This window comes from Camelus dromedarius, chromosome 10 (assembly GCF_036321535.1).
Source record: "Camelus dromedarius isolate mCamDro1 chromosome 10, mCamDro1.pat, whole genome shotgun sequence".
Lineage (NCBI taxonomy): Eukaryota > Metazoa > Chordata > Mammalia > Artiodactyla > Camelidae > Camelus > Camelus dromedarius.
The window spans coordinates 50,179,663-50,204,981 of NC_087445.1; the positions used below are offsets into that span (position 1 = coordinate 50,179,663).

The 25,319-nt window shown below is 49.1% G+C and overlaps 1 protein-coding gene across 6 annotated transcripts in view; it reads left to right on the plus strand.

Moving 5' to 3' along the window:
* The window catches only part of COL15A1 (collagen type XV alpha 1 chain), a 153,329-nt gene that overhangs the window by 120,612 nt on the left and 7,398 nt on the right, over positions 1 to 25,319 (plus strand). For 5 of the 6 annotated variants that reach the window (XM_064490341.1, XM_064490340.1, XM_064490342.1 and 2 more), the window contains 19 exons: positions 430 to 465; positions 572 to 655; positions 1,914 to 1,979; positions 4,216 to 4,251; positions 6,138 to 6,200; positions 8,635 to 8,703; positions 8,812 to 8,847; positions 11,887 to 11,940; positions 12,041 to 12,100; positions 13,407 to 13,475; positions 13,603 to 13,644; positions 16,183 to 16,228; positions 18,371 to 18,451; positions 18,863 to 18,912; positions 19,010 to 19,111; positions 20,004 to 20,166; positions 23,248 to 23,312; positions 24,652 to 24,780; positions 24,988 to 25,047. In XM_064490341.1, coding sequence (XP_064346411.1) covers positions 430 to 465; positions 572 to 655; positions 1,914 to 1,979; positions 4,216 to 4,251; positions 6,138 to 6,200; positions 8,635 to 8,703; positions 8,812 to 8,847; positions 11,887 to 11,940; positions 12,041 to 12,100; positions 13,407 to 13,475; positions 13,603 to 13,644; positions 16,183 to 16,228; positions 18,371 to 18,451; positions 18,863 to 18,912; positions 19,010 to 19,111; positions 20,004 to 20,166; positions 23,248 to 23,312; positions 24,652 to 24,780; positions 24,988 to 25,047 — 1,311 coding nt within the window. Of the gene's footprint in view, positions 1 to 429; positions 466 to 571; positions 656 to 1,913; positions 1,980 to 4,215; positions 4,252 to 6,137; positions 6,201 to 8,634; positions 8,704 to 8,811; positions 8,848 to 11,886; positions 11,941 to 12,040; positions 12,101 to 13,406; positions 13,476 to 13,602; positions 13,645 to 16,182; positions 16,229 to 18,370; positions 18,452 to 18,862; positions 18,913 to 19,009; positions 19,112 to 20,003; positions 20,167 to 23,247; positions 23,313 to 24,651; positions 24,781 to 24,987; positions 25,048 to 25,319 lie in introns of those variants that run through there. The other variant, XR_010382748.1, reaches the window with a different exon arrangement.

Genomic DNA, 25,319 nt, shown 5'->3' on the forward strand with positions numbered 1-25,319 from the left:
CTCTGCTAACTGCTCTCAAGAGGACCAAACCCCAGGATCTCACTATCTTTGTCAAGTGGTACCTAGAGCTGAGCACACCAGTCCAGGAGGAGCAGAGCCTCACAGAGGGAAGCAGCACAGCCCCCTCCACGATTGAGTAGAAAGACCTTCCCCCATTCCCCAGAAGCAGAGGGCTCTGAGGTTCAAGGTTAAGAGGGGCACTCATCCTATGCTGGGAGAGGGCCTCTGGTCCTCTCACTCTCTCTGGGATGTTCTGTCCCCTTCTGACTCTGGAAGGGGAAGTTGCCCCTCATCTTTTGCTCCCATTATCTGAGACAAAATCCTTGGGGGAGCTTAGGGAGAAATGGTAAGATGGGAGGATAGATGGAGAGTGAGCCAAGTGAATAGAAAAAACCCAAAGCATACTTACTTGATTGTTTGTTTTACCAGGGTCCCAAAGGAGAAAAAGGAGACCAGGGACCTAAGGTGAGGTTATAAATCTGAGGAGGGGGTGAGAAAAATTCCCGGCCTGGTTCTAGAAGCATTATCACATACAATGAATTTTTTTCCCCATTCTCACTGCTGTATCCAGGGCGACAGAGGGATGGATGGAGCCAGTATTGTAGGACCCCCTGGTCCCAGGGGGCCACCAGGGCGCATCGAGGTCTTGTCTAGTGTGAGTATCACCATGTCAGAGTGTGGCCGTGTGTCTTCTGCCTTTGCTAAAGGGGAGAGAAAGTTGTCCACAACTCCAGTGCCTGCAGGGCTGCTGGTGATGTAGAAGGCATGTAGCTGGCATCAAGCATCAGAGTTTTCACCTCCCAGCATGGCCCACCTGTCTGTTCCTACCCAGTACACTATTGTCTCACATAACGCTTCTCTCTTCTGGTTGACAGCATTTGCAGTCAGGAGAATGAGTGTTAACAGAACTGTAACCAAGAAGCAAGGAATATAAGTGGGGGAAACAGGGAGGAAAGATGGTTTAGGACATGGGAAATCAAGGAAGACTTTCTGGAAGAAGTGTCTTTGAGCAGGAACTTGAAAGCTAAGAAGGATTTTACCAAGTAAGCCTGGATGACAGGACTTCCAGGATTCAGACGGTCAGGACTCTGAGCCGAAGCACAGAATAGAAAAACATGGGTGTGTCCAAGGCACAGCGAGCTGTCGGACCCCAGGTTGGGTGGAGAGTAATGGAAATTTGTAGAGCAGACTGGGTTATGGGCTGGGACCAGATCACAGTCCACTGAATATTAGAACATCACATTGTTGATGATAGCGAAGAATTGTGGCCCTTCTGAGAGAAATGATGTCATGCTGGTAGATGACATCTACCAGACAAAAAGTCCCAAATAACTGGAAAAAACAATGATTAGTGTTTTTTCTTTTAAGTATGACTAAAAAATAGCAAGTGTAGGTAAAAGTGTGTTGAAAGAGATAATCTCATATGCTTTGTTGGAAATATAAATGGTACAGCCCCTTGACAGCAATCTGTTAGAACTAAAAATGTTTGTATCCAAAAATTCTACGTGGACCTACATGCTGTATGATTGAGTGAAAAAAGCAAGTTGAAGATTAATACATGCAGCCTGATGTCATGGGTATAAAATAACCATGTGGACAAACACACACACACCCCAACCACACTTTTCTGTTGGCACGTATATTTTAAATATATAAATGTATCTTTAGAATTGTAAAAGAAAGAAGGCATTAATGTATTGTGCAATTTTAAGACTAATTGAAAGAGGACAGTGGTAAGGCGGCTTGGGGTTATGGTACGAGGAGTGGGAGGGTGTGTTGGAAGTGAGTTGGGGTCTTACCAGTGTCTGCCTTTGTCTGCCATGCAGGTGCTTCAGGTACAGCCTCACTGCCAGGAACAAGGAGGAACACAGGCCACCTTCTGTCTCACCATCGAATTTTTTTTCTCTTTTCAGTCTTTGGTCAACATCACGCATGGATTCATGAATCTCTCGGACATTCCCGAGCTGGTCGGGCCTCCGGTGTGTATCCATCGCTGCCCTAGAGTGAGGTTCCTGCCCAGACGCCCCCGTTGAAACTAGGTTGGGTTGGTTTGGAATCCTTTGTGCTCCTAAAGCACAGAGCTAGAGTGCGTCAAAGTAGAATGGAAGAGAACTTTGCATTCCTGAGAAGTTGCTATCACATTAATTGGGTTGTGCAGGGAGATTTGTCCAGTGCAGTGGCAGCTTCCACTCTCATGCATCAGAAATATGTGTAATGGAAATCGTAGAATTATAGGTAACAAATTGATTGATGTCTGTATGGTGCTTTGGGTCTGCTTTAATTTACATGATCTCATTTCCCAGAATGGGAGGAGCCTAGAGAGACCTATCCTTGTGCTAATGGGTAAACTGGTGCATGAGGAGGAAATGTGACTGGTTTCAGTCTCTCTGGCCCCATGTAGAGATCAGGAACACACAAAGAAGCTACCTTATTTCTGCAAGTCCCCAGAGTCAGTCCATGGAAGGAAGCCTCCTCCTGCAGCCTGTGCAGTGAACCCCCATTGCATCTTCTACATCTGTTGACAGGTGGGGAGAGAGGAAAGAGCTCTGACCTTAGGCCTCCACCCCCATCTCTGCTACACACCACTCTGAGCTTCTGATCCTCTTCTCTGATAACACATCACCAGCTTTTGTGGTGGCTTATAAAAGGTGACGGGTGTGAAACTGCTTTGCAAACTGTGGCACTCTGTGTAAGCTGACATGGAGATTGAGACTTCTACTTCCACAGCTGTGCAAACCAGATGTCTGCTGGGGCCGCTGCCCCTGCAGTCCCCAATGTGGCCTGAACCCCCGCCATCCATATCCTGGGGAGAATTCAGTGCCCTCCCCAAGGCTTCTGCAAATATCTGGGAGGTCCTTTTAGAGCTGATATCTCCTGCTGAGTGGCCTCTCTTGCTGGGTCGTTTCACTGTCTCTTCTGTGCTACATCCAGGGGGGCGCCCTTTCCTTGATTTCTATTAAAATCACTCAAAACACCCAAATAGTCAAGCCCTAAAACAAACAAGCAAAAGTCATTTCACAGAGCCTCTTGGTCTTCCCCAAACTATTGGAGGCTTAGGGTGTTAGGTGGGTTGATTCTAAAGCAAAACACAGATAGCCTAAAATGTGAGGATCGATGTCTCCATTTGAAGAGCCCTTGGGCCTTGTCTGCCCCCACCCCCTCTCCCTCTTCCCCACCCAAGAATCCTCCTTCTTTCCCAAATCCCTGCCCTCCTCTTTGGCAAATCCAGGCCCTCAAGGTTCCCCTTCATCCCTAATGGAGGATTGATTTTCCTACTCAGCGGTAGTTCCTCCCACCTGACCCTTATGCTTTCCTAGATATACATTATCTGTATATATCAGCCGTTTGTATCCATGGGTTCTGTGTCCACAGATTTAACCAGCCTTGGATAGGAAATATTGAAAAAAAATTTTAAGCCAAACTTGGATTTGTCACATACTGGCAACTCTTTATATAGCATCTACATTATATTAGGTATTATAAGTAATCGAGAGATGATTTAAATTATACAGAGGATGTATGTAGGCTATGTGCAACCATTATGCCATTTTATATAAAAACAACTTGAGCATCTGCAGATTTTGGTACCCGTGGAGGTCCTGGAACCAATATCCCTCAGATTCTGAGGGATGACTGGCAATATATTGAGAAACTTGTCATCCAGTTATCTCTTTCTGTATATATAGTCATAAAACTCTAATGCTTTAATAGGTATGTGGGTATCTGGGCTTGCAGAAAGAAGAGTCCTGGCCCCATGTGCTCTTACTGAGGGAAAAGAACTGAGTCTCACCAAGTGCCCCCACTTCCACCCCCAAACACCCCAGCCCACCTTTTGGGCCCACTCCTCTAAGCGTAGGGAACTGGTTTTCTGAGACTATTTGTTGAGATCGAGTGTTTCATTCATTCCCCCAGAGGTTTCAGATGCTGAGCGATTTCATGGAGGAGAAGTCTTGGACTTAAAAGTGCCGAGAGTCCTGGCTCGGGAGAGGGGGATCTCCAGGCTCCTGGGCACGGTTTCTGGCTCTGTGCTAACTAGTTGTGGGACTGCAGGACTGCATGGTTCCTTCCCTCCTGGATCTCGGCATTCTCCCCTGCAAAATGGATCATGAGCCCCACTTTGTGGTCCTGGAGGGAGTGGGCCCCTGAGGTGTGGTGTTCTTGCTGATTGGAAAATGCAGCTCATGACCCACCTGCTTTCTCTTTGCTGTGTCACAGGGCCCTGAGGGCATGCCTGGGCTGCCAGGATTTCCAGTAAGTACCGCAATAGCCATCTTCCTCTGTGCCCTGTGGCTGTGTGCATTCTGTTCCTTCTGCCTGGAATGCTGTTCCTCTCCATCTGCACAACTGAGCTCTAGCACTGTCTTGCTCATGTAGTAGCCTTTCCTCATTCCCCCATCTGGAGTGATGCTTCCCTCCTCAGAGTCCCACAGGGCTTTCCTTTCACCTCTGCTGTCATTCTTTTCTGCCTTGAGTAACAGTTACTTCTGCCCTTATCCTTTTTTCCTCGACTGTACTGTGACCAGCTTGCAGAGGGTCAGGTCTTGCTCATCTCTTTCTAGCCCAGGGCCAGCTGAAGCCACAGTGGAAGCCAGTGTTTGGCTTCCAGTGAATGCGAGTGGCTGAGTCAAGCATTTCAAGTAGATACAGCCCAATTAGATAAAGTTCCTAGAGACTTGGTGGCAACGGAAGATGGAGAGAAGGGAATCATAGCCTGGAAGTCCAATAATTAATAATCTGTGTGTATCACACTATGGGGCTTCCACCTTGGAAGGTGAAAATGCATTTCTGTGTAGAAAATGATCAGTTTTGTCTAAAAGGTTGAACCTGTGCTGAAGCCCAAGGCTCCAGAGTGAAATCTGCAGTTTCTCTGAGACATTGCATCTCTCAGAGGCCTAATGCCTAGGATAAATGAAGGAAATTTATCAAAAACACACAGAAATTTGTCCTTGATGGGGGAATTAAAAGTAATTTTTTTCAATTTTTTAATACTTTTCTGAACTTTTGCACTTTCTGAAAAGAGTATATCCTGTTTTGACACTAAAACTACACAGAAACTAGACATTAAAAACGGAGGAGGAAGGTGGCAGCCATGGAGAAGCCATCTTAGTTAGGAGAAGAAAAAGCCGGGGCTCTGAGCTCCAGCCCCAGCTTGGCTGTACCCAGACCAGGCCATGTTGAGGTGCATTTTCCTGTAAATGAGTGGTTCTGTGTTCCCAAGGGAGCCCCAGGCTCCTCAGAAGAGCCTTCAGGGCCACTTTAACAGTAAGGAGGGGGCCGAATAATCAGGATCCAGACCACTGACTAGGCTCCGTTTGACCTGGTTTATACATTGGGCTTTTGTGTAAGATTTTACTTAAAAAAAGAATGAAAAGAGTTTCATAGCTAAAAAAAGAATAACAAATATTTGAAGGCCATTGCGTTAACCCAGAAGATAGGGACATGTGAGACCTAGATCGCAATAAAGTGTTGAAACCCTTTTTTGGAACAGATGTCTGGCTGTGTGAATCACTGTCACAGATACTAAGTGCCTGTTGGAGTTGAGACGAGGTCCCCTCTGACCGGGTGTGCAGACCTGTTCTGCAGAGGGGATGACGTGAGCAGAAGTGCAGAGGCAGCGGTGGGTGGGGATGGGTTGCAGGAATGCTGAAGGGAAAGGCTCGCCCCCGCCCCCCGGGGGAGGGAGGGGAGTGGAAAAAGAGGTCCTGAGGCAGGCTGGGGTCCGTTTGGGTGTCAGGCTAGGGGGTTTGGTTCCCATCCCATAAGTAGTGGGGAGCCAGGGAGGGATTGGGAGTCATGGAGGATGAATGATAAGGGAGGCAGCTGTAGGATGGCCCTGAGGACCTATGGGTGAGCAGAGGCAGCAGGACCAGGCTGTTTCAGTGGTGCCAGTTGGAGGAAACCACAGGGCAGAGAGGAGTGTGGCCTCCGGGCCTCCTAATACTCGACTCTGTCTTCTTTCCACCAGATTACAATTTCTAGACCACTTGAAATCAGGAAAACATTATGACTGATTGTGACTTCCACCTGCCAGGGGAATTGCAAAGTCTTCTAGTTTTGGGGGGAAAAAAAACACTCCATTTGGTTAAAGCATTTTAATATTAGCAAACAACTAAATATCCTCAAATGATTCCTTCCAGGGTCCCAGAGGACCAAAAGGTGACACTGGTGTGCCTGGATTTCCGGGACTAAAAGGAGAACAGGTAAGAGGGGCCTGGGTATCTGGGTGGGATCGTGCCCTTGAATTTGCTAAATATTTCAAATGGGCTGAGAGTAGCTATCATTTTTTTTTAATTTGATCTATAATTCACATACATGTCATAAAATCCATCGTTTTAAATTGTGAAATTCAGTGATTTTTAGTATATTCATGAAGTTGTGCAGCCATCACCACTATCGAATTCTAGAACATGCCCAAAGAACCTCTCTGTCTGGTAGCAGTCACTCCCCAGCTGTGCACTTTCATGACCTCAGGGTTCCTCCGGGTGAAGGTGGGGTGGGTAGAGAAATAGATTTTCATCATCATTTGGAAAGGGAACTCAATCAACCCTCCCTGAATGCTGTTCCCACATGTGCTGTGCTTTGTCTCGCCACCTGCGGGGCCCTTCCATGACAGTGTGCCCTCCCTGAGGGCGGCTGCGTCCACTTCCTTTACTGTAGCTCCTTAGCACTGAGCCGGGTGCACAAATGACACTCAAAACATTTGTTGGGTGAAAGAATGTATAGTAATGAGTATAATGAATGCTAATGTTTAGAAATTATTATGTTATTAAATTATTATTATTATTATTATTATTATTATTATTATTATTATTATTATTATTATTATTATTATTATTATTATTATTATTATTATAAGAAGTCGGGGCATTCTGCAGTTGAATGGCAGACTTGGTCCAGGATCTTTGGAATAAATATTCAGAATGCAGAGCACTTCCTGAGAATTCCAAAGGCACTGACCTGACCTTTGTACCCTTCCACGTTTTCCTCTTAGAATTAACGTCCCAGTTGGTTTTTGTAGATAAGGGGACAGTGACATCCATAAACAGACTGCAGAGCCTCTGGATTGGATTTATTCATTCATTTATTCATCTATCGACTTATATACTCATCCAACTCACGTCCATTCCCTAAGTTTCCTGTACTGGGCACTGGGGAGACATGCAGAGAGCCAGCAGGGAGCATGGCCACTGCTGTAATGGGGGTCTGTACAAAGCCAGTGGGAGCAACCCCTGAGCCTGCCTTGAGGTCAAGGAGGGTGGGTGTGTCTCTAAGAGGAGGGGGTGTTAGGCTGCTTGCTTTCCTTCCTCCCGTCCCCTTTCCATACTAGCCCCCCAAAGGAGAGACACTCCAGTGTTGGTTGGGCCACAGTTCCAGCGGGTGGTAGGTTCAGCGTGCTGGGTGAAGGGTCTAAGTTTGACACTACATGGGGCAATGTCTTGAGATGCTTTTTGCTGCCACGGCCCTGTGGAGATGGTGTAGGGCCCGGGTAGCTCTGGCTTGGGAGGAGGCTTGGTCAAGCAAGAGTGGCTCTTGCTTTAAACACTCTATTTTCTATGTGGCAAGGTTGGCTGGGTCTAAAAGGACCCGTGCCATCCCCACCCCTAATCCTCTGCCATCCTGGAAACTGGGATGGGCGCCCAGGCAGTTCTGCTCCGACCTTTGCAGCAAACACGCTTTCTCTCGCTCTGCCTCTAATGCTTCTGTGCCTGCTTCTTCTTGCTGCTGGCGTGCCCAGGACCGCTCTTCCTCATCAGCGGAGTGGTAAGATCTGAATATCAGGTGTGGGCATAGGGAGACGCAGAGGAGAGGTTGCTCTGCTTGCTTTGGCACCACGGCCCTGGCTGCTTCCAGCTCTGTTGAAGGGGGACTTCCGTGTAGTCCAGCCTGGCTCCCCAGGGGCCAGCATTGAAGTTTGGGGTCAAATCCTTGAGTGGCCCCTCACCCTGGCCTTTTCTGATGCATACCTCCTCGGAAGCCTCCTGAGCTAGTAGATGGCCCTGATGAGGACAGGATTTGGGGCAGGATCCTGTGTCCCTGCCACCGGTCTCCACATCTCCCCCATTTCCCAGCAACTGAGATGACTTTCCCTGATCAAGTAAGTGTTTGCACAGGAGCATGGAGTTTGGAGCACATGGAGACTCAGGCCCTGGTGTTGAGAGAGGCCTCCACTATTCATGCTCTCATGTCTTTCCCAAATTCAGATGTTTTAATAAGAAGCAGGATTCTGAGTAGGAACAGATCTCAAGTCAAGTTGTTAGGAAAGCAAGCCACCAAATAGATTTGGAACCAGAGGTTCCCAGAGGGGAGCCACATGCTGGGCTGGTTCCTGCAGGATGGAGAGTGGGAGCTGACCTGGCAGCAGCGGGAGCCCTGGGGGTACGTGCAGGACCCTGGCCTGTGCTTTCAGACAGTAACTCTGATGGTGCCTGGAGGGAACAGTCCAGAGAACATTTAGTCACTTAGGAGGCTTTTGTAATAATACTCTAGCTAAAGGTTACATTGGGGCAGTGGGGTTGGAGGGGCGGGATGGAGGCCAGAGAAATCATGGCGGTGGGACTTTGAGGCCCTAGTGAGCCTCTGGAAAAGGAGGCAAGGTGGAGGCCCGACCTCATCGAAAGGTTCTCTGAATTGCAGGGCGAGAAGGGAGAGCCAGGTGCCATCCTGATGGGGGATGTTCCTCTGGAAAGGCTGAGGGGCAAAAAGGTAATGATGTCACCAGACCCTGAAGACGCACTTCTGCCTCAGAGTCCCATCATTGTTTCTGCTCCAGACTATTTCTCTGAGTGACAAGTCTATGTCTCCCTGTTTCAGGGTGAACCTGGAGCGCACGGAGCCCCAGGACCGATGGTAAGCCAGTGTCTCTCAGCTGCGTCCAGACTGGGGTTTGAAGCATTTATCATACTTTGGCTCAACTAGATTGAGTTGTTCCAGTCATGAAAATAAAAAGGATGTGGCCAAATGTGCGTGTGTCAGGGTAGACTAACTGCAATTAAATGAAGTGGTCTAGTGCAACAGCGGCTTAGTTCTCACTCTTGCAAAATCCACTGTGGTTGTTCCCAGCTGGGCATCTCCCCTCCAAGCAGTGACTCAGGGACCCAGGGTGCTTGTATCCTGTGACTCTGCCATCTTGTGGACTCATGGCTGCACTGGCAGCCTCCAGCTCTCAGGTTGGGGAGGGGAAGAGACCACGGAGGGTGATGAACTTCATTTGGGGCACATTCTACTGGCGTGACCTCAGATGCCTGGTAGGGTGTGGCAGGGTTGGGGGAAGGTCTCAGAAAGATGGTTCAGCTGTGTGTCCAGGAAGGCGAGGAGAAGCAGACGGTGGTGAGCACTCACAGTTACACTACAGGTCTTGCCAGCTAAAGATTGCCAGGGAACCTGGGCTTTTTGGATTCTTGTCCTGGATCTGCTGTTCATTTGCTGTAAGGTTCCTGAACAAGTCCTCATCTCTCTCTGGGCTTCTGTATTCCCATCTGTAAGTGGGGGTATTAATGAGTACGAGGTGACATGATAGGGCCCTGCTTGCCTTACTGCTCCAGGAATCTGTAGCACATTTGGGCTGCTAAACAGTTTTTAAGCTACCAGCTCTCTCCCCAATGAGTCCTAAACTTCCCTGTCATATATTTCTCCCCAAAGAACAAAGAAGATTGAGTTGTAGAACTTCCACTGTGGGTCAGACACTGTACTGATGCTTCAACACAGGTCATCTCATTTCACTTTTACCACCCAGAAAGGTGAATGTCAGAGCCTCCATTTTATAGACCAGGAAACTGAGGTCAAAGAGGTTAAGTGACTTGCCCACTGCCGCATAGCTTGTTAGTGGCACAGTGGGGATTTGAACCCAGCCTATCAGACTCTGTGTCCAGGTTTTTCCCTGCAAACCTCACTGCCTCCAGTTAACGCCTTCATTCTTCTGAAATATTTTAGGCTGGAGAATTGTACATTGGGGTCTGAATATGGGGTTTGTTTAAAGCTGGAGCTCAGGCCTGGGGAGAAAGGACCTCACATTGATCTAACAGGCACGTGTCCTTGACGAATGGTCCATAACCTCCAAGGTACATCTTCAAAGCATCATCTAAGTCCTTTGGTCTCTTAAGTCAGGCAGAATGGATGCCCTGGAGAGATGTCCCTGGCCCTAGCTGAAGGCTAAGGCAGCATGGGAGAGTCTTGTGTTAACCAGTGGTCAGCCACTTACTAACCTCCAGTATGGTGGGAAATACTCATTGTTAGAAGTGGTGGGGAGCAGGTTGCTGCAGACAGCCAGGGTAGTCGTTCCCCACCAAAGCCCAGCTGTGCATAGCTTGCCAAGCATGGAGAGTAGGGGGCACCTTCTTCTAATTTGCATAAAGTGCCATATGGGCTGTCCGTTTCCCTCATGCCAGTATAGCTTACGACTCCTTTACAAATTCACTGGAACCTCCTTACTCAAAGCATGGCCCATGGACCAGCATCATGGGCATCACCTGGGAGCTTGCTGCTAAAGCCAAGCTTAGGCCCCACCCTAGATCTACTATAGCTGCACTTTGACAAGATCCAGGTGAGTCCTATGCACACTGATTGAGAAGCCCTGCACTGGTACATACCACCGTGTGGCCTCTGCCCTGTTAACTCTGTGCTTTTCTTTTCCTAAGAGTAACCCGTGTGGGGTGCTTCACATAGAGAGCCCATCTCAACAGTTTTTATTTGCCATTTTTCAGGGCATGTTATGTATGTTATATGTGTTAATGGCACCAGGAAGAAAGGACTTGACAGGCCCAAGGCTGAAACCAGTGGTTCCCCTGGGAGACAGGACAGATCCAGCTACAGGAAAGGGAGGGTGTAGACTGGAGGCTGAGCTTGTTCGGGGAACAAGTAGTGCACTATTTGCATCCCAGACACTGGAGGGCAGGAGGGTTCCTGCAGGTGGTTGGAACAGCGGCTGTGGGAGCATGTGGACACAGAAAGCTAGCACCACAACGGGGTCCATGGGTTAGGGACTCATCTGGAGAAGTGGGGTGTCAGGCCAAGACTCTGGAGCAAGGCAGGAACCAAATCCTGGAGCAGGTTATCTGGCCAGGCTGGCATGAGGGGCAAGGCAGGGCTGCGTTATTCCAATGGGGGACATGGAGAGTCCTGGGACATAAGACCTAGGGTGAAGTTCTTTGTTCTGAGCTGGCCCTGCACATGGCTACCTGGGAGCTGAGGCCCCGAGCTGACCTCTTATTCTTTCATTAGCCCTGACTGGCTGAGAGGGTTGGGTCCAGAGTCTGAGACGGAGTAAAGCCTGCAGGAGGGGCTGAGCAAGTGGGTCCAGGTGTGAGCAGAGATGTGGGGGAGGGGGAGGAGCCAGGTAGGTGTACACTTCATGACTGCTCCTTGCCCTCCGTTGTCCTATCCATGGTTCATTGTCACCACTGCCCACAGAGACAGGCTGGATGGACATGCCCCATCACCCTGGCCCTTGAATTCCTGTTCTTTCTTTTTAAATTGAAATACATATGACATACAGCATTGTGTACATTTAAGATGGGCATGTTGATTTGATACATTTATGCATTATGATTGCCGTCACAGAGATAGCTCTTTCACATCTCATAATTATCATTTCCTTTTTGTTGTTGGAATAAATAAGATCTAGGCTCTTAGCGAGTTTGATGATTATATACTACCTATACAGTGTTGTCCATATTCACTATACTGTGCATTAGATCTCCAGAACCCAGCTGTCTACTAGTTGCAGATTCGTACCTTAAACCACACCTCTCCTGTTCCCCCTACCCTCCTGCCCCTGGTAACTACCATTTTACTCTCTGGTTTTACAAGTTAGGATTTTTTATATTCCAGACATAAGTAACATCATACAGTATTTTTCTCTTTCTAATCTGGTATTTGCTTTGCCTCCAGGGGCCCAAAGGACCACCAGGACACAAAGGAGAATTTGGCCTCCCTGGACGACCTGTAGGTGTCAGGGTTCCTCAGACTGCAGGGGAGGGAGGACACGTGTGCCAGGCTGGCCTGTGGGCAGTGGGTTTACTAAGGCATCTCTCATGGGTTTCAGGGTCGCCCAGGACTGAATGGCCTTAAAGGCTCCAAAGGAGATCGAGGGGTCATGATGCCGGTGAGTGCCACACCTGCACCCCAGCCCCACGCCGCCCAGAGGCTGGTGTCCAGAGGAGGGGTGGGCAAGTGCCAGGTCCAGTGAGCAGGGCTCATGGGCGGAATGCTCAGTAATCTTCCTCCAAAGATCCTCCAACCCAACCGTGTCCTCCAGCTCGCTCTCAGGAGGTCCCTACCACCAAATCCACCTTAGTGGAGATAGGCTTCCTCATCCAGCCCAAGAGGGAGGGTGAGAGAACAATCTGGCATCCTCAAGATGCCTGGTTGCAAATCCCAGGTCTTCTGACTTGGGTAATATCCCGTCTTCCCTGATTACTCAGTCCTGGGGGGCCCACACATCGTTTGGGCCTCGGTAAGCATTCATGAGAGAATATTGAAGATAGGTGAGCAGCTCAGGCAGGGCCTTACAAGATATCAAACACTGGAGCATCAGCAGGGTCCAGCATCTGAAAAAAGGGAGCTAATGTTTATTGAGCACTTACTGTGTACCAGACACTCTACAAAGTGCTTTTGAGGACAGGATCTGAGTCTTTGATAATAACTCTCCTGAGAGACACTCTGTGGGGTCTTTGTTTTACACAAAAGGAAACTGGGGCCGGTAGAAGTTAGAAGGTCCCCCATTTGCTAGTTGCAATGCAGCTATAAGTGTGTTGCTGCTTCTGTTCGCACCACACGGTCTCCACCTTGTATGCCCAGAAAAGCAGCTGTATGGAGTCACTGGGGACTGACTCATGCTTGCCAGGCCCGCTGGGGCCGCAGGTGCAGCAGATGCTGATGTCGCCACTTGAGTGATCACATGGAGCTTCTGCGCGGGCTAAATGCCTCTCACCTGCGGTCAGAGCCTCACTACCACCCCCTTCTGTTGCTTGGGCTCCAGGCTGGGTGGAGAAAGAAAACATTACAGTGTCAAGGCCAGGCTGACCTGGCTTGGAAAGTGACTCTGCCATCCATGCAAGGGATGCGCCAATGGAGGTGGTGGGCTCCATGTCTGCTGAGCACGGCTCTGGGAGTCAGAATCTGGCTTCCAGTCTCTGTTCTGCAGTGATTTGCTGTGTGGCCTTGAGCAGGTCACATCCCTGCTCTGGCCTTCGTTATCTTCACATGTAAAACAGCAGTAATACTTGCTCTGCCGTTGTGACGATGCAGCGAGGCCGGGAATGTCGACGTGCCTACTGTGGGAAGAGTTAGCTGCCTTTAGAGGACCCTCTTTCCTCGTCATGTCTCCAAACCGTGGGGACGGGTCCTGCAGCTGCCTCTGCGCTGACAGCAACCTGAACTCAGGAGCGGCCTTTTTTTCCCCTCTTCAGGGCCCACCTGGCTTACCTGGTCCTCCAGGCCCCCCAGGACCACCTGGAGCTGTGATCAACATCAAAGGAGTAAGTTGGGGGCGGGGAGGGAGAGGGAGGGACCATCGCAGGGGAGCGGGGAATGGCCCCAGAGTGGCCTAAGCTGGCATCCGTCGGGTGTCCTGATTCCCTTTCCTCTTGTTCTCACTTCCCACAGGCCATCTTCCCGATACCAGTCCGGCCACACTGCAAAACTCTAGTAAGTAGCTTTATTTGAAGAGTTACTGCCTTAAAGAGCAGACTTTGGCATAAAAAGCAACTCAGAGAAGATACTTTTGTCTTGAGCCCCTTCCATCCATCAGTGTCCTCTTTGATGTCTTCTATCGCCTACATATGGACCCTTAAGTGACTTGAGGCTTCTAGATAGCAGACCGCAGTACTGAAACACACAGGGTGTTCTAAGGGCACACATTCTGACAGTGTTTCTTTTAATGCAGTCAAAAGTGGTGTCTTTTGTTAGCTTCCTGTTAGCATGTTAGCTTCATGCTTGGAGTGATATAAAAAGGGGGGAAATAGACCCCTTAAAATACAGGTGAGTGTGAAAAAGCAATTCCAACCGGTGCTCTTTGCACTGGGAGCTGTGGGCTAAAATCTGTAACTGTCCTTTCTCAATTACCGTATTACTGCACAGCACACAACCCTGAGACGAGGGGCTTTCTCTCCCCTTTATAATGAGGAAACAAACTGTGACTCAGACAAGCTCACTGACCTAAGGACATGTGACTGAAGGAGCTGGGACTGTCACACACGTCCCCTGACCACCAGGCAGCAGGTACAGGTACCGTGACCCCAAGGGGGTCAGGCCTGTGCCTGGTCGCCCAGCTAGTCAGTGGCACTGTCCCTGAGGTCTCATCCATATTAGAGACCTATTTTCCTGTGGAAACCCAGGGAGGGCGGGCCTCTCCCCGTGCACAGGCATTAGTCACGGAATTGTGCATAATCATTCTCCCATTCATTCGACAAATATTTATTGAGGACTTGCCAAGTGCCAAGTACTCTGTGAGGCCCTGGGAACACAGGGGTGGACTAGACAGGCGTGGCCCTCCATTCTCGGGAGCTTGCAAATTATAATTTAGGAAGATTCCTTGAAGTGGGTTCGTAATTGATGTCTGTTAGGGGTGGTGATGGGGCTTGGGTCAGAGGCTTTAAAATGACGCAGTTCGGCTGAGTGTTTGCCCAGACATCTGTCCATGTCTAAACTTTGAGACAGCCAAGTCTGCAGCCCAGAGCCTGGGAGTTCTGGCCTGGAAGGCAGAGGACAGGACCCACCTGTGTAAGGTGATCAAGGGGCCTGCTGGCTCCCAGAACTACGTGAGGACAGCAGCTGCCCAGGTCATGTTTACATCAGTGGCCTGAAGGGAAACCTAAAATGTCAGTGCTGGAGGGACCCTCCTGGGAGATGGCTGCCTCCCACCATGGAGAAGGGGAGACTGCAGCCCAGAGAGGCAAGGTCCCACCATGAGTTAGTGCCCCAAGCCCCTCCCAGCAAACACGATTTCAGGCTTCAAATGACCCAACCACAGAGCAGCACTTGAAAAACTCAAGACTGTTGTAAAAATGCTACTGCAATTACTGCAACCTGTGCTAGGACCCTTTGCAGTGACCGCGGCCTTTGGGGCTCAGGAAGCTACTTAGAAGAAACCAAAGATGAGCTGAGAGCATTTTGGGTTTTGATTTCACGTTGCCTGGCTGGACACTGTGCGAGCTGGGGTGTGGACATTTCTTGACCAGCCCCTAAATCTGACACTTGAAACAAAAATACTTCCTCTCACATCCAGTATTTCACAAGCCCCTTCTAATTTCAGCCCCTTTCTGATACCTTAATTTACAGCTCACCCTGAGGTAGAGGAATTTTATCAGCATAGCTGTAAGATATCAGCTTGGCACTGCTGCCTTTATCCTTAACTTAGAAATGTCTTTCCTGGAAGATCCCTGTCCCCTCTCCCCATCTTCTCTTGGTGACCCTGGAGCAGCTTGTGACCCTCCACCCAAAACATGGGAGGATCTGATGTCAGAGGGGTCATTTTGATTCTGCGTATTAACTGAGAAAGAGATGATGGTGGATTACTAAAAGCAGGGTGGCAGGTGGCCCTGTTTTAATAAAGAAAAAAGAAGAAAAAAAAAGAAATGCAGGGATCTGGGGATGGACTGCGAAGGAACCTTATCTTGAACAGCTTGGATTCCAGACCCCTGCACTTAATGGGAAGTCCAGAATCACCCCCAAATCTAATGATAACCCCCACTTATTAATTATTACCACCATTGACTCCTGTGTGCTCGTCTTTGATTACACGCAGTAGCAAAGCTAATGGCTGGCCCAGCTTTGTGGCTTGGGTACATCACTTGCCCAAATGCTTGACCTCTCACTTGTATCAATCCTGATCGATCAGGATGGAGGCCAAGAGTGCTCGAGTGTGGCCAGGCCAACACTGCCATGGCTTGTCATCTTAAAGCTTTGGGCTTTCCCTCCACAGAGTTGTTTGGCCAGCAGGTCTCACCTCAGCTCAGCTACTTGCTGGGACCCCCAACTGAAGGCCTTGCATTGAGGGATGCTGAGGAGCTCAGGGGGCTCCCAAAGGGGGGCCAAAAGGAGGCTCCAGCACCCAGGGAACGCCTGACTCCATGACCTCGCCCCTCCTGCAACGGGCAACCTGGGACAAGGACTGTGGCTCCCTGGGCATGCAAATGCCAGAGCGGGGTTTGCAGTGTTTGACCTTGGCTTTCTCTCTCTCTCCAGGTTGGTACCACGCATCCCGGGAATTCAGAACTCATCACCTTTCATGGTACACATGTCCTCTTGCCCTTATGTTTCTCTGGGACGTTTCCTGAGCCTCACAGCTCTGCAGAAGGTGGTCTCCACTTGCCCGGTGCTGGGCGTAGACTAGGTGGTCAGGAAGATCTGTCTGCATGTGGTGGGAGGGGTGTTAGCTGAACCAAGGAAGCAGGACCGGGCACCTCTGTTTGGTTGCGTCTCCCCTCTGCCTGTTCCACATGTCTTAGCTGAGCCTCCTAGCTAGCAGGAAGCACTCCACTTTCCCACTCGTGTGTTAGTTTGTGCATAACATATCCCAGATAGTGTCTCCTCGCTTGGTGCTGCCCGCTCTCTGGGCTGAGACACATGGATCCCCTGCTCTTCCTGCCACCTAGGCCCTTAGATTCTGCTGGGTTAAACTGCTAAAAAGTTGTTACTATGCAATGTACCAAGAGCTAATGCAGGGGAGGCCATGGGAGCTCAGAAGGCCTTGGCTTCAAAGTGTTCCTGGACCAGCAGCATCAGCATCTCTGGGAAGCTTGTTGGAAATGCAGAATCTCGGGCCATGTCCCAGACCTGCTGGGTCAGAAGCTGCGTTTTCACAATCTCCCTGCTGAGGTGTACACACTGTACAGTGTGAGACACGCCGGCCCTGAGTGTCTGATCAGTAAACATCAGCCTGATCTCGGCCTGATCTACCACACATCAAGTGGGGATAGGCCAGGAGACAGGAGCCCGCAGGTAAGCAGTGATGTTGGTCCCCCATCCCCACACGCCCTGTCACACCATGTGTGCCCCTTTGATTGAGAAGTCTGAACACTGGCAGTTTATACAGGGAAAGGCCTTTTCTCCCCCCAGTACTGACCTCTGGCTTGGCTGTGTCACCCCCAGCCTGCCAGGTGGTGGTGTCCCTGATGGTATGTGGCTTCATAGTTTTTGGGTCACTTTTAGTTACAGTGTCCGGGCTGTCCCCAAACTCCACCCTCAGACCCCACCCAATGTAAGACTCTCCCTTCCCCTGGTGCAAGGTGGACCTCAGGGTGAGGGGGTGGAGCTGGACTTGCTCTCTCAGATCCCCAGTGTTTCCCCCCACCTGTGGGTCCCTCTGAGGGGAGAGAGAGGGAACAGACCTTTCTAGACTCCATGACCCCCATTGTCATCCTACTTGCTTGTGAGCCGTTCTTCCTGCTCCCTGGGGTGAGCAGCCACATGGAGGGTGGTGAGCTCGCCGTCCTCTCCTCTGGGCCTCACCACAGTCTGTGGTCTCACTGTGGGCGGGTGGAGGCCCCTCAGGCCTGGCTGTCCAGGTCCCAGCTCTGGCAGCTCCCCCAGCATCCACGAGGCCTTGCCAGGTGCTACTGCATCTTCCGCTGACCCCCATGCCTCTGATGCTTACGTTCCTTCCCCCATGCTGGGGAACTGCATCTCTAGGCACATGTTGGTTGGTTGATCTCTCTCAGGAACCAGGAATTCAAAGATCTAGTGTCCACCCACTCATCCAGGTAGGGAAAGGGGATGGCTTCCCTTCCTGTACTCCTGTACTCCCAGGAGCCCCACTCTGAGTCCTTCTCCCAGATAAAGAGTTGGGGGAGAAGGGAGGGCGGCAGTGAGGCCAGTTCTGTAAAAACGGTGCTACTCCCAAGTCCTATGGGGAGTACTGCACTGTTGGCATCCTTCCAACTTTGCAAGTGGCATACTTAGCATTCTTAGTTATCCTCTGCAGCACTCCTGGGAGATTCCTCTCCTCCCCTGACACCACCGTGCTTCACAGGCCTAGGTGAGATGGGACGGGGAGCTTGACTTGGTGTTGAGTCTCAAGCCACATGAGTGAAGCTGTCGGAGAAAGAGTTAACTGTAGCCTCTGCCTGGTTCCCATGGTGCTTCTGGTACCTTGAGGGCAGTACTTAGTCCGCCCTGCCTCATGCTACCTCACTGTGTCTGTCTCCTCAAGAGCTTTTCAAGGTCAGGAATTGTGTCTGCTGCGTCTGCCTCTGCCCTCGCCACCACATAGCAAAGGACTGTATACCCTCAACAGGCCTTTGTTGGGTGAGAACGTGGCTCAAGGGGCTCAGTTTGAAAACTTGGCTCAAAAATGTTTTATATGGAATGCAGGTGATTTTCCACTATCTTTTTTTTTTTTTTTTTTTTTTAATGTGTGTGCATTTGGTGACAGGTGTTAAAGGAGAGAAAGGATCCTGGGGTCTTCCCGGCTCAAAAGGAGAAAAAGGCGTCCAGGGGGCCCAGGGACCACCAGGTATCCCAACTCTTGTTCTGGGTCTTGCCCTTGATTTTCGTTTCTGAGAAACCCAACTGAGTCAGTAAGTAAGGCTAATAATTAAATTCCCGCCCTGCCCGCAAGCTCCATGGAGTTTAGAGAGAGCCAGTCATGGGTGACACATGTTCAAGTTGGAATATTGTCAAGAGAGGCCAGAGGTTCCAGTCCTTCCAGCTCCACATGCAGAGCAAAGCCCAGAGAGGGCCAGGGGCGTGCTCAAGTCTCGGGATCCAGACTGTAGGGCTCGTTTCTGAGTCCAGTGCCCCCTCTGTCAGCTAAACCCATGTGGGGTCACTTCTGCTGGGAACTCGGCATGGTTGCCGGCTTGAAGGCTTTTGTGTTTGACTGTCTGAGATTGACTGTGCGTGTTACAAAACGTTTCTTTTTTAGGCCCTCCTGTGGATCCCACTTACCTGAGACATTTTCTGAACAGCTTGAAGGTAGGCATTTCTCAGCATTTGGCCTGTGCTTCTGTGTTCTCGGGCTTGTGTCAGAGACTGGTTTGTCCAACTCTTACGGAATGTTCTCTGTTTCCAGTGGGAGAATGAAGACAGGGAGTTCAAAGGAGTAAAGGGAGACTCTAACAGCGGCTTCTCCGTGTCAGGGCCTCCGGGCCTGCCAGGAAGCCCAGGCCTGGTGGTGAGTAGTGACCCCTCCATGTTCTCTTCCTTGATGAGTCATGGCTTTCCTTGAAGACCCCCAGTGTGACCAGATGGCTGGGGAGCCAGGTCAGTCCCAGCACCACAGCTGGAGGCAGGCCTTGGGCATGGACGTCTCCCCACCATCGCTGCTAACTGCTGGGGGGCCTGGCTAGGCCCACGGAAGGAAGGGAGCTGGCCAAGTCCATGCGCACGCAGGTGACCTCCAGATCACCAGCTGTGCTGCCTTATTCATGTCAGTGGTGGAACATTCACTCAACACAAAGTTATTGATGGTAAACACATCAGATATTAGTGGCAGAATGGAAAGTGAGGGAGATATTTTTAGGGGAGCTACTTGATTCTTCTGAATTTCATCAGAGAAGGAGCCCTTCCTTAGGCTTGATCTTCTTAGGATGGTAAGTTTCTCCAGGTCACAAAGGAGAAACTCAGATTATGCCTCCGGTGAGGTTATACCCAGATCATCGACCATCAGGGACTGTGAGCAAACTCTGGGCCCAGAGCTTGCCAGGAGCATAGACCCAGCAAAGCCGGAAGACTGGGGTTCTGCTGCCAGCCCTGCTGCTAATTTGCTTTGAGAGCTTGGGCAAACCCTGGCCCCTCTCCAGGCCTCCAGTTCTCCACCTGTGAAATGCTGAGCCTGGACCAACGATCTGCAGGGACCCCACTGAGTCCAGGCCTCCCTGCGCTTCTCTGCTGTGTCATTTAGCATAGTGACCGGGCCGCTGCTCTTTAGGACTTAAACTGCCTGGTGTGTGCCCAGGATGGAGGATAATTGATTTCTTACAAATGTCCTGACAAAAAGAATAGACAGGACTTCTAATGACCAATGGCATTTTCTCTCTTCTGTTACTGTGCACTTGCCTTGACAGGGCCAGAAAGGGGAGACTGTTGTCGGACCCCAGGGACCCCCGGGTGTTCCTGGCCTGCCTGGTCCACCTGGCTTTGGGAGACCTGGTTCCCCTGGGCCACCAGGACCCCCAGGGCCACCAGGACCCCCAGGGCCACCAGGACCTCCAGCTATCCTAGGAGCAGGTCAGTACTGTAGTGGTGCCCAGGGTCACCACATCTGAGTGGCATGTCAGAGCCACACTGTCCGACTGAGGGCTATTTCCTCGATAGAGCCTTCTTTCTTTTCTTTTTAAAAAAATTGAGATATAATTCACATGCCGTGAAATTCACGCATTTAAAGTGTACAGTTTAGTGGTTTTTTAATGTATTCATAAGGCTGTGTAACCATCACCTCTAATTCCAGAACATATTTTTATCACTGCAGAAGGAAACCCTGTACCAATTAGCAGTCACTTCACTTTTCCTCCTCCTCCCAGACCTTGGAACCACTCGTTTACTTTCCATCTCTATGGATTTTCCTATTCTGAACATTTCATGTCCATGGAATCAGGCCATGTGTGACCTTTTGTGTCTGACTTCTTTCCCTCAGCATGATGTTCTCACTGTTCCTCCCTGTTACAGCGTCTATCAGTGCTTCATTCCTTCTTATGGCTGAATAACATTCCATCATATGGATCTGCCATATTTGTTTATTCATTCATCAGTGGATGGACATCGGAGTTGCTTCCACTTTTCAGTTGCTGTGAATGATGCTCCTCTGAATGTTCGTGTACCAGTTTTTGTGTGGACATCTGTTGTCAGTTCTCTTGGATGTGTAGCTGGGGGTGGAATTTCTGGGTCACAGTCTGTCCGGCAGTCAGCTTTTGGAGGAACTGCCAGACTGTTTTCCAGAGTGGCTGCAGCATTTTTCATTCCCACTAGCGGTGTACAAATATTCCAATTTCCCCTCATTGTCACCAACATTTGTTATTATTGTATCTTTTTTATTCTAGACATCGTTCATTCATGTGAAGTGATAGCTCGTTGTGGTTTTGGTTCGCATTTCCCTAAAGACTAATTATGTTGAGCATCTTTTCATGTGTGGGTGGAAGCATCATGGCTGCTTTGTCGATGCCTGGACCTTAAGGAACTTGAGGATCAGCACTGATTCTAGCCCTTTGTGTAAAAATTTCTTCACTCCTTGGTATTTCACTACCTCAAATGAATTGGTGAAATAGAAGAAAATCTCCATTTATTGAATACTTAGCAAGTGTCAGGCACTCTGCTCGTCACTCTACTACATTATTTTGCTGGATTCTCACAAAGTCCTTCGAGGAAAATATTAGCATCCCCATTTTACAGATGAGTAAAGTGAGACCCAGAGTTGTTTAGGAACCTTTCCAAGGTCACACAGCTGATAAGTGGCACCAAGGGGATTAGGACTCAGATCAGAGTGGCTCCGAAGCCTGTGTTCTTTCCATGGTGCGCATGTTGGAAATAGCAGTAGCAGCAGTAACAGCCTGAAGGCATCATTCTTGGTTGTTCGGGTTGGCAGGAGCCAGGTGTGGGGAAGTACACCGGGGAAGAGGCCTACAATGTCTGGGGCATCAGGGAGAACTTGGGGCAAGTGACAGAAATGTAACTCAAACTAGCTCACCCAAAAGGGAAACTTACTGGATGTGAAGGAGGCAGTGGGCAATCCATCTATAGGAGGGGCAGACATGCAGTGAGACTTCAGGTACAGCCAGACCCAGGGATTCAGCCCCTGCGAGGTTTGTCTGACCATCTCTTTCTCAGCTTCTTTCCAAAGGCAGCCTCATGCTGCTTCGCTACAGACCACATCCTCTGCATGGCAGGAAATACTGACAACTGATGGCTCCCACTGTCATCCAGAAATTTTGGCCTTCTTTCTCAGTTTTAGTTTGAAAAGTCCTGGGTGGGGTAGTTCTGGGGAAGGACTCTGGTTAACCTGTCTTGGGCCAGATGCCCTATCTTGGACCAGTCTCCTGTGGCCAGGAGGTGGAATCATGTGAGAACGTGACAGCTCCTTCTGGACCTGGATGGTTGTAGAGTGAGGGGAAGATCTCAGAAGAATCCTTACTGGTCCTGTAAGGAAGGAAGTTGCTGGGTGGATAAAACCATAGGTGCTCGTTCAACCTTGAGGGACAAACTTGGAAGTGCAGGAGCCCGAGGGGCATTGCAGGGTGAGAACAGATGCAGACACTCTTGTCCACAGGAGCCCTAAGCTGGGGGCCCTGGGCTCCTTGCTGCTTTGAAAGGGATGGCCCTTCCCATCCTGTATGGCAGTTCACAGTTTACAGAACACTCCCATACCCATCATCCCATTTGATCTTCACAGCAACCCTGGGAGGGGTGAAATGGATCAGATTAGAAAACTCATTTCATGGATGAAGGCACCGAAGCTCAGAGAGGTTAAGAGACTGGCTGAAGTTCACAAATACTAGGAAGAGACACGGCTGGGGTCCAAATCCAAGTCCTCAGACCCTCTCTCCACTAGACCTTCACCACCTATGTAAGAATTTTCAAGTCCTGTGTCAGAATTGCAGACTCCCTTGCAGTGACCTGAAAAATCTCATGCAGTGATCTGATTTAAAGGGCACTGTGATTCTTTAAAAGCTAAGAACCTCTGGTTGGATGCTATATAATTTGCAAAGTGCATTCCTAGCTAGTATTTGTCTCATATCTCAACACAGCCTAGTGAAGAAGAAATACCTGTTTACATTTCACAGATGAGGAAGCTGGGGTTCAGAGGGCTTGTTGTTGCCCCAAGTCACACTGCTAAGAATGGACAGATCAGAGACTCGAGTCTCCTGGCTGGAAGGCCAGGGCCCCTACCCTGCTCTCCTACAGCCTGGCACCTTCTCTCCTTCTTTCTGAGTCTGCTTCCTCTGTTCAGTAATGTCCTCCTCATCTCTTGGGAGAAGTAAGTTGTATGAGTCAGGGCATTTTGGGATGCAAGTGACAGAAAACTCAACTCAGACTGACTTACACAAACATCAGAAACAATAGGGATTTATTCACTTTTAAAACCGAAAAGGCATGACTTCATCCAGGGCTATGATCAAGAATCTCAGCTCTGCCCTAAAGCCGTCAATGTGGCTGAGTCATATGCTGGGCACAGAGCTCCTAAGATTCGGTTAAAAGGTGCAGTGCTTTACAGCGCTGAGTAGGGTGGTGAACACTCCCCTCTGTGACCAGCTGACCTCAGAGGCATGTTGCAGAGAGTGTGCTTTTTGGTAACTTCTCTTTTCTCCTTTGTCTTAGCTGTGGCCCTTCCAGGTCCACCTGGCCCTCCAGGACAGCCAGGGCTTCCCGGAACCAGAAACCTGGTCAGTATTATTAGCCGGTCTTCATCCTTCTGCTTTGCATGGGTCTCCTTAGAGCTTCAGCTGCAATGTTTAGGGGCTGGCACACCTTCTATGTTGGAGTTAGGCCTCTGTGACAATAGAATGGGTGAAATTCCACAAAAGAAGGTTATCTATCATCTCTTTGAATGACTTATTAACTAAGAAGGTACAGACTACAAAATCATTTATGATTTAAATTGCACCCTTCTAATCCTTAATTGCCTAGAGTTGTATCACATCAAAAGACATAAGCACAAAAGTGTAAACAGTATCCCAGGAGTCCTGTGCTGGTCACATTTCACCTGGGTGATTCAGCCTTCTCCACTCTACCAAAGGATGTTTCTCTCACCTTCGTTGCCCTGCAGATCCCCGGAGCAGGTGTGGCACAGAGGTTATTGTGACGCGCAGGAAGAGGGGCAAACAACTCCTAAGGATGGCAGGAGTCTTAGGACTGCTCTTTGGTCTTTGCTGGATTTTAGTTGGAGGTTTTGGCTGCCAGATGAAGAACTGTCCAACAACTGATGGAATTTTGATATTTGGTGCCTTTGGGGAATGTCTAAGCCATTTTGATGCAAAAAGTCATTATCTTCAAGGCTAGGTGAAGATTAAGTTTTTAAAATCATTCTCGTTTGAGGAGAAAAAGAATAGCTCCCTTGGCTGGTATTTCTCCGAGACTTGATACTTTTCGATAGATTTTTCCAACTTCTATGTTCTGTGCATGGATAGGCCAAGATGCCTGTCTAATCTTTGGCAGTCTCCTGGTTAGAGAAATGACAGACCCTCCTCCACCATTTTCTGTTGTGTATTTAATATTGGAACTACCCAGCCATGCAAAAAAAAAAAAAAAAAAAAAAAAAAAGATTCAAGACCTAAACAGAATCGCTCACTTACTTGCATTTCTTACTCCAAGTGAAAACCAATCTGAAACTCTTTAAGGAGCAGCATGAATTCATATAACATGTTTAACAGTGTCAGGTCCGCTCGCTGTGTGGCTCACACAAATGGAAGGGGCAAAACTTAATGATGATTTTACCGATACCAACGCCCAACAAAGCCAGCTCTGTTTACAGTTTTTAAATGTCTTCCTTGTTTTACTTTGTTTATTGTGACTAAGATTTGTGTTTCCCAGTAATGCATATTTTTGTTTTCTCAGCAAGAAAGTCTTTTGGTTATTAATGAAGTTATATGTCTAAGTCACAGTCAGCTTCTTCAATGACTGGGAGGGGGTGGCTCATATTTGACTTTACAAAGAGACCAGTTCTTCAAATTGTGTACCGCTCTAATGCTCACTGCAGTGTTGGAATTTAACATTATCTGACAGGTTACAGCTTTGAGCAACATGGATGACATGTTACAGAAAGCGCATTTGGTTATAGAAGGGACGTTCATCTACCTGAGGGACAGCACCGAGTTCTTCATTCGTGTCCGAGATGGTTGGAAAAAGTTACAGGTAATTCTTAAACTCCCTTTAACAAACTGCCTCCAAATACCCCCTAAAAATAACAGTCTATTTCTGTAAATGCCATTTTTCGCTTTTGAAAATAGGCAAACGATTTGTAGTTGATTTGTCATTTTCTTTTTCTTTCTTTCTTTCTTTTCTTTTCTTTTTTTTTTTTTTTTTTGGTGTGTCATTTTCAATGTCCTCTTTTCCTTAAAGCTAGGAGAACTGATCCCCATTCCGGATGACAGCCCTCCACCCCCTGCGCTTTCCAGCAATGTGAGTGGTTTCCCTGCTTTACCTCTGGCTCCTTCATTCATCAGCATGTACTGGGTCCCCCTTGGCATCAGTATTAAGCTCTCCAGACTCTAGACAGCCAGCTCTGTGTGGTTCACTGTCTGGCAGAAGCCCAGAAATTACCGAGTGCCAACAGAATGTTCTCACAATAGATGGAGGGAGAACCGGACCTAGAGGCTGGAGACCTGCTGGTCCCACGTTGTGGCTGAATCCTCTTGGGCAAGGGACTTCCCTTCTCTTGGCCTCAGTTTATG